Source organism: Corylus avellana, chromosome 9, assembly GCF_965113065.1.
Source record: "Corylus avellana chromosome 9, dhCorAvel1.hap1.2, whole genome shotgun sequence".
NCBI lineage: Eukaryota > Viridiplantae > Streptophyta > Magnoliopsida > Fagales > Betulaceae > Corylus > Corylus avellana.
In genome coordinates, this window is record NC_142498.1 from 3,543,140 (window position 1) to 3,552,332 (window position 9,193).

At 33.7% G+C, this 9,193-nt stretch overlaps 1 protein-coding gene across 1 annotated transcript; it reads left to right on the forward strand.

Moving 5' to 3' along the window:
* The first annotated feature begins 1,491 nt into the window (after positions 1 to 1,491).
* LOC132190720 (UPF0481 protein At3g47200-like) lies at positions 1,492 to 2,811 on the forward strand. The gene has a single exon (XM_059605769.2). It carries the CDS (start codon positions 1,492 to 1,494, stop codon positions 2,809 to 2,811), a length of 1,320 nt encoding a protein of 439 aa, XP_059461752.2.
* The last annotated feature ends 6,382 nt before the right edge of the window (positions 2,812 to 9,193 follow it).

The following is a 9,193-nucleotide window of genomic DNA, read 5'->3' on the forward strand; positions in this document are numbered from 1 at the left end:
CCTTTCTTTTCAAGCTTTGAAATTTCGTGGTCGTTCAAGATGATTCCCACCTTCTCCTTCTCCGTTAGGGAAATTTTTTCCCACAACTTCTCCGGTTCCTCCTCCATAATTGATTTCGAGTGGTAAAATATTCAATGCTTTTGGGTTGATAATTTTGTGGATTTGTGATTTGTTCTTTTTGAGGAATTTATGGGTTTCATCATTTTGAAGATTTTGGTCTTCATTTTTTTTTTTTGTTCAGTTGTTCTTGACTGAGAATGGGGGAGGAAAGAACATGAGAGATATAGATCTGATTCCATGAGAGATAGAGAGAGAGGCGGAGAGGAAGATGGAAATGTTGTGAAGAAGAAGAAGAAGAGAGGAGGAAGAAAAGAAAGGGAAACATGAGAGGAGAGAGGAGAGAGAGTTGTGGTATTTTATCATTAAAATAAAGCGTTGGGAAGCTACAGTGTTTCCCAATGCATTGGGAAACACTGTAGCTACCCCTTGGGGTAAGTTAAATTTAGGACTTTTGATGTGGGTGTGTTTTTGTGGTTTTTTTTTCCTTAAACTTGGAGAAGTGAATGCTATATAGGGCATCTGTTGCTAGTGCTCTTACAAAGAACTAAAATTTGAAGGAGACTCGGTATTCAATAAGTCATCATCTTCTTCTTCTTCATCTCTTAATTGATCTAACTGAATTGTGTTATTTTAGCTCCTTGGTGCTTTAGTATTTTGGAGTAGGGATGTGATTACAAGCAAATGTCAAGTCTCATTCAAGATGTTGAACAGATATATATATATATATATGTGTGTGTGTGTGTGTGTGTGTGTGTGTGAGAGAGGGGGGGGGGGGGGAGAACATGGCGTTGATAATATTTTTATTAGCACATTATGGTAATTGTTGATGCAATTTTATTTGGCTAAACAAAACATAGAATCAATTACCTGTGATCAGCTGTTTGTCAAATAAAATTTTTTAACATGCATGTAAGTATATAAGTTCGTATTTTATTATTTTGCTTAACTTGTGCACATATTTTTGTCAACTTATAAGAAAAATAAGTTATATTAACTGCCCGCAAGAAAAAAAAAAATCATGGCTCTTCCACTGATTTAGCTGTGATTTTTCCATTGCCAAGGATGAATTCACATTTTGTGTCCATATATTTTTCAATTTTAAGATTATAATTCTAGTGTACTGAATGAATTATTCTTTATCAAACACTTGAAGTACTTTACCCGTAAAAACAAAATGAAAGACTTAAAAACAATCAATAACCTATATATACATAATCATTTTCTTTTTTGCATGTGAATTTGAGCAAAGTCAGAGTAATTAACACAAGACAATGCCCAAAACTATTGTTGTTACGTTTGAGGTTAAATTGGTTAATTATAATTTGTTTGTACGTTGTTACGCGCGTTGGAGGTTAATTATAATTTGTTGATTGTGTTATCAGCGATTAATCGTCAAAGTCTTGTTCAACAACAAAAATGGAAAGAAAGCAAATGAGCCATTTAATCGACATAGAAGACCCTCCTGTTCCATTGGTAGATTCAATGGGAAAGGAGTTTGAAAGCTTGTCTCCCTTATCCCCTGCATGTAGCATCTATAGAGTTCCTGACCGGCTACGTCTTGTCAAGCAAAAAGCCTACACACCAAAGATTGTCTCCATTGGCCCCCTACGTCATGGTGGTAGTAAAGCCTTCCAAGCCATGGAAGAACATAAAATGAGGTACCTGAAAGATTTCATTGGACGGACTGGGAAAACCTTGGAGTTCTTTATTGACGTTGTAAAGGAGAAGGAAGCAGAACTTCGTGCTTGTTATGCAGAAACCATTCAGTTTAATAGTGAAAAATTTGTCAAAATCATTCTGGTGGATGCTGCCTTCATCCTTGAGGTCTTACTCAAGTCCTTCAACAGTAAACTCCAAGATAAAAATGACCGCATATTCAACAAACCCTGGTTGATACAGGATGTTTGGACCGACATGCTTTTGCTTGAAAATCAGCTCCCCTTCTTCATTCTTGAGCATCTTTTCAACTCGTACAACAATGAGACAAAGACAATTACACTCAATCAGCTTACAGTGGTCTTTTTCCAAAACCGAATGGAGTCGCCGGGACTTAAATACAGATGGGAAGAAATCTTGTGTGGTGATTTCAAAATGGAACATTTTGTTGATCTCCTACGACACGTGCAATTTAAGCCTGATGGTGATGATGAGATGGAAACTCGTAGAAATATGAAACTTCGAACACTAACCACCCCCAGCGCGAGAGAGCTACAGGAGGCTGGAGTGTGGTTTAAGGTACGGAAAGACAGCAAAAATCTATTCGACATAAAATTCGAAAAAGGGAAACTAGAAATATCAAGTTTTATTTTAAGCGATGAGACAGAATACACAATCAGAAATTCGCTTGCATTTGAGCAATGCCATTGTAACGAGAACTACATAAATGACTATGTTATCCTCATAGGTCGCCTTGTTGAAACTCGCGAGGATATAGACTTATTGGTGAAGCAGGGGATTATTGAGAATAGGCTTAGCAACAGCCGAGAAGGGTCACTTCTGTTAAACAAGCTTGCCGATGGGGCTATTTTGGATGAGGATAACTTCTATTTTGCTAGTCTTTTTGAGGAGTTGAACAAATACTACAACACCTCATGGCACAGATGGAAGGCACACTTGAAACAAAGATATTTCAGAACGCCATGGGCTGGCGTTTCGCTTTTAGTAGCGTTTTTTCTTGTTATTCTCACTATCGTACAAACGGTGTGTTCTTTGGCTGCGTTTTTCCCGACACTTAATCCTTCTTCTAATTAGTTCAGATTATGTGTACTTGTTGTTGTGTTTATATTTGTGTGGGTAAAAATATTCTCACGCCTTCTAGTTCTGTCAAGAACAAGTTTTCTTTGTTTTTGTGAAATATATATTCTAGTGTGGGTGCATGTACCAACATTTTACCAGTACTTAAAATGATCTTCATTGAGTGCTAAATGCTAATAAATTAATCTGCATGCTTTAATCAAGTTAAGCTTCCATTTTGATGCTTCACAAATCTACACCTCGTCATAAAAAATGATGAATCTTGATATCAAACTTTTGGCCTCAAAAGTCACCACTAATGACTTTTAGCAACGACATGCAAGTTTCTGATAAATCCTCGCAAATACTGCAACCTTATTGCTCATTAGCGACAACTTTGAGTTGTTGTTGATATCTCCTTATCAGCGATGACTTTTGTAGTTGCTGATAATGTTTAAGGACGACATGCAAGTCTTTGTTGTAAATCCTCGCAAATACTTCAACCTTATTGCTCATTAGCGACAACTTTGAGTTGTTGATATCTCCTCGTCAGCGATGACTTTTGTCTTTGCTGATAATGTTTAAGGTTATTATTAATAGATTCAGAACCCAAAACGAGATGTAGTTGCTAATAATAAGTTATCAGCAATGATCTAAAGTTGTCACGAATATCTTATTATTATGAGAAATGATTCACGTCAATATTTTTCTCACATCATCCGACAAATTTAATAGATCAACCATTAGATTTGTGGGGTCCACCATTGAATTTGTGTGTAATCCATATAAGTCCACAAATCTAATAGTTGATTTGTAAGATGAAATCAGAAAAATATTGACGTGAATCATTTCTCTGTTATTAGTGACAACTTTAAGTCGTTACCTAGATTGGCCTAAAAGCCACCGACCTAATTGTGGACTAGGTCATAAGATAGGATCATGTAAGATAAATGAATTAATCACACGATTCACACTAGAAGCCTTCGCATCCATCTCTTCTCACTCATCATCATACATATTCTAGGGTTTCTCTGTCTTTTTCAATAACGCTTTGTAGACTCATTACTGAATCAAAAGATCTTTCATCGTTCTCTGCCAAAGAGGGAAGTTTTTCTTGTCATTGAACTTCTCCATTTCATACTTGGTATTTATGAAAAAATAAAGCCACTCAAAATCCGAAGGTCCATTACACCCAAAATGTCATCCTTAGACAAAAGCGATTCTTCCTCCAAGGAAAGAAAAAAAGTAAAAACCTTTATTTATTTTTAATTTATTTATTTTTTTTTTTTGGAACAAACAAAGACTATGGGCTCGTTTTGGTGTGCAATTTTTTATTTTTTATTTTTTGCATTCTTCTCAACTTTCTTTAAAATTGTGAATATCATGAAGAAAAAAGAGTTGAGATTATGTTTGGGTGGTTCAAATAATATAAATAAAATTTTAAAAAATATAATTAAAAAGTTTTAAAAAATATTACAAAAATCAAAAAGAAAAAAAAAATTGGGGTGGTTCAAGGGGTGGTCGGGCGACCCCCGAAACTGTGGGGGTCACCTTGTGATCCGTGCATTGACCTACCGTCTTGGGCTATCACCAAAACCCGTAGTGAGTCACCATCAGACCCAACGTGTGTCACTTGACTCACTATGTTTTTTTATTTTAAAAAAAAGGTAATTTTATGGTGGTATAAGAGTCATTATACTTATTTACAGTATGATTTAGCCCCAAACATTAACAGTAGGTGTGATATTACAATTTTTTTTTAATTTAATTTAATTTTAATTTTAATTTTTTTAAGTTGGATACACTAAATTTAGAGTTTTTCAAATTTGAGAGGGTGATTATAAAAGTGATGAAAATTCATGGGGGTTAAGTGAAGTTTCCCTTAACTCTTTATATTTACTCATCCCAATGCTTTTCTCAAACCCAAATTCTACTTAAATAACAAAATAATGTTATTGTGGTAAACAAAACTTAGGGTCCGTTTGAGTTTGCAAATTCAAAAAGTGGGATTTAAAAATATCAATTTTAAAATGTGATTTTTAAAATACAGTTAAGCGTTTGGCAAAATTATAGTTTGGCATTTAAAATTGCAATTTACTCTTTAGAATTGTGTGTTTTCAAAAAAGTACTTCCCTACTTGCGATTTAAAAACATAGATTTTCTATGTTTTTAAATCCTAATCTTTTAAAAACGCAATCATAAACAATTAATTTTCTGCGATTTGATTTAAAATCACATATTTTATCTATAAAATTACAATGCCAAGCGCACCCTTAGGCTCTAAGCCCATAAACTCATTTATTCTCCTTTCGCAACTTCTTCCTTTGTATTGTCTTTTAAAGGTGATAAATTTTAGACTTAGGGAGCTTGGAAAGGTAAAGAATTAAGTTGGATTCCTAGATTTAATTGGTGGGGAAGGTTTTGGTATCTTCCTTGTCCTTTCCTAGTTTCCAAGCAACACATTTGTTCTAAATATCTCCTTATTTCAATATGTCACATGCTTCTGGGGTTAGGCAAGAATAGGATCTTTCCCTCCCTTAGATCTATTACCAAATTCATTTTCTCATTCTCTCCAAAATTCAAAGCATAAAGTTTATCAAAAAAATCCTATTATTCATTTCCGCGAGTCTAGCTTCAATTAGGCTTCCCTTACTTTTTTGAGACGCGTTGTCAAATCTTAAACTTGATGTTGTACGTTGATACCACGCCGGTTTGATCTTTTTTTTTTTTTTTTTTTTTTTTGGAAAAACTATACTTATCCTACTTGAACTACTTTCCAATTTACAATATTCCCTTAAATTTTAAAAGGTAGCAATCGACCCTCTCAAACTACTAGATACATTCACTTTGCCCTTTCTTTTAGCATTTTACATTATCTTGAATTAATGGAAACTACAACACGTGACCCACAAATGACATATAGTGTCAATTATACCCTCTATTAGATGTGTGAAAATACAGTTATACCCTTAGACTAAAAAGATAATAAAAAGCTTCTTTGGCCAAGGAGACCCACGACCAAGCTAGCCATATAGGTCTCTAGCTGTGGAGACGGAGGGCTTGACCTTGGGTCTTTTTAATGTTTTCTTTAATGATGGGTATAATGGGAATTCTAAGTCGTGTGTATCGCGCATAAGTATTTTCGATTGGATTTAACAGAAAATCTTAACAGATAGGGCAAAGTGAAAGTACTAGGTAGTTAAAGGGGTCGAATATTGTAACATTTAAAAATTTGGAGAATATTGCGAATTTGGTAGAAGTTGGTGAGGGATTAGCGTAGTTTTCCCTTCTTTTAAAGTGATGATTCTTCATAATAATTTCTTTAGTTCCCTTGAGCCATTTAAGTGAAATGAAAGGAAAATTGTGATTCTTGCTAATGCTTTCTATGGTTCCTGTAAGCCTTTTGACAATAACACGAAACAAAATACAAATTCGAATTAAAAAAATTACCATCTCCAACCCTACATAATATTGCTGGAATATTATATATATACAATAATTTCCTGTATATGACTTCGAAACTTTATGTTATACTATTTGAACATATTTGAGAATTTATGGATGAAAATTTATAATATTCATTTTCTATCCAAGAAATTGTATTTTACAACTGGGGAGAGGGAGTCTCATCTTTAGATTCTTTACTTATAAAAAGAGTAATATTAAAGGCCAAAACATTCTATATATATAATGGTACAGCTCAACTCCATTTCGTGTAATATTAAAGACCAAAGGTGAAAGGTCGTCGTTTCAAAAGTGGCAAAAAACGAACTTCTCTATATGTAGAAGCAGCCTGCAGGTGCAATACTCTTTTCTTTTTTCTTTTGGGAAAAATATAAAAAAGACCCTCAAACTATCAGCCGTTTTCGATTTAGCCCCCTAATGCTCGAAAAGTGATAAAGTAGCCCCTCAAACTACCAAACTATTGCATTTTGGCCACTCCGTTAGCCAAAACCGTCAGTTTGGACGGAAACTGCAAAACGACGTTGTTTTGTTATGGGTAAGTTACTACAATTCCCTTTTATGAAAAATTTTTTTTTTTTTGGGAAAAATATAAAAAAGCCCCCCAAACTACCAACCGTTTTCATTTTAGCCCCCTAATGTTCATAAAGTGATAACGTAGCCCCCAACAAAACGACGTCGTTTTGCAGTTTCCGTCCAAACTGACGGTTTTGACTAACGGAGTGGCCAAAATGCAATAGTTTGGTAGTTTTGGGGGCTACTTTATCACTTTTGAAACATTCGGGGGCTAAATCCAAAACGGCTAATAGTTTGGGGGGCTTTTTTATATTTTTCCCTTTTCTTTTCTTTCTGTTTTGGGTTTATACCTTTCTATATACTCTGATCATATCGCTTATGTTTATTTGTTAAGCTCAAAGTTGCATGTGTACTGTAGTTGTAGCATAAACATGCAGGGAGTTCCTCCAAAATTTGATTTTGTTTTGACATTTATTCTTTTGGAGTACTTTTGATTTGTGTTAAGGATTGAAGTTTTTCTTGATATGGGGTAGAATTTAAATCGAAGTGTCAATGTGCATGAGAAAGTTTGCATGTTTGTGCAATTTTAACTATTATATCATTCCCATTAAGAAAAGAGAAAAAGAAAAATGACAGCTTCCGTTGGGAGTGTCCGTGAGCCGCCCCTCTATTAGGGTGTGGAGATGGCTGGTGGCCACCCCCGGGGTGGCTGCCAACCACACCCAACAAAGGGATGATTGTGCCATATATTTGTTTGTTTGTTTGTTTGTTTTTTATTATTATTAATTTTATGTCATTTTTGTTATTTATTTGAGGGAAAAACATAATTAAGTTTTAGATTTATAATTTTCTTAAATTCAGGTCTTAAATTGGTAAAATTCAAAACTAAGGTCCTAAAGGCACACCAAAAAAAAAAAAAAAACAATATAAAATATTTTCCTAAAATTTTAAAACCGAAAGTGTATATCCGGCATCCCCACAAATTATAAGTATAATTGGGTTTATTTAAGACAAGACTTTTGTGGAAGGCTCTAATATTCAATTGGAAAAAGTCCACGTATATATGTATTCCCTCAAACTATTATCAATTAAATTGACAATGTTTCTAGCCGTTCTCCAAACTTTTAATTGGGGCAATGTTTTCCTTTAAACTATCAAAAATTTGTCAATATCTTTCAATGACAAAAATACCATTGATAAATGTTTTTTAAAATATTCTAAAACTTATTATTATTATTATTATTTTGAAAAAAAAAAAAAAAATAGAATCAAGGAGGTGACCAAGCCACCTCTAATTGACTAACGGGTGGCTCGGTCACTCCAATTCTCACAATGTCAATTAAATAGTAGTTTGAGGAAATATAAACTTCTTTCAATTCAATTTAATGAAAGGGACAAAGAGATCAAGTATTTAGCATAGTGCTATAGATAGGGTGGATTGGGGGCAACGCCCGCCCAAGCCCAAAAAATACTTACATGGGCTCCCCTTAAAATAAAATAAATAAATAAATTCTTAAGTTCAAAAAAGATAAAAAATAAAAAATAAAAAATAAAAAATAAAAAAAGGTTGGGGGGGGGGGGGGGGGATTCTTACAACATAATTCTTGAAATAAAAAATAAAACGTTTTATGGATTTTTCAAGTCAAAACCAAAAGATTATGTATAGGCTAACTAGCTACCAAAATTTCGAAAGAAAAAAAAGAAAAAAATCCATACAATGGCCTCACCTCTTAAAAAAAATGAAACTATATAGAATGACCTCTTAAAACATGACATGCCATGTTTTCAAACTTTTTTAGTCTACCCATTATTGTTTCCCAGAGCTTCCTTCCCTTTTCAGTGATTCGATTCATTCTTTTCTTTTCGATTTCCCTCTTCGTGCTCCATTTTCTAACCCTTTTTTTTTTTGTGTGTGTGTAATCAAAGAATGCAAAAACCTAAAAGATACATATTACAGAAGACTAAAGTATGGAGAAGACACAATGTTCGATAAATCTTCTTCTTCTTCTAGTTTTAATCTTTTAATTGCTTCTCCTCCTCCTCAGCACAGGCTAAAGCCTGGATTGACAATCAACGCAAAACTTCATAAGTGTTAGGCTGCCTAGGTGCATTATTGTTTTGGTAAAGGCATGTGATTAAGTGAAAGTAAGTGTCAAGTACTCCCGATCCCGTTAATTATTTTTTTATAAACACATTATGTTGATTGTTGATGCAATAGTTTTGTTGTTTTTCTTCTTTTTTCTGTTTTTTTTTTTTTTTTTTTTTTTTTTTTTTTTTTTTTTTTTTGTAATTGGATAAACAAAACAAAGAATCGGTTACATCTTTAGTTGTTCGTCAAAGAAAAAATTCTAACATGGAAGTAAGGTTTTTTTTTTTTTTTTTTGCCTAACTTGTGCACAGATCTTTTTTCACCTATAAGAGT

Bases quoted from the DNA above. Each gene is read 5' to 3' on its own strand.
- LOC132190720 (XM_059605769.2), top strand. From the start codon at position 1,492: ATGAGCCATTTAATCGACATAGAAGACCCTCCTGTTCCATTGGTAGAT.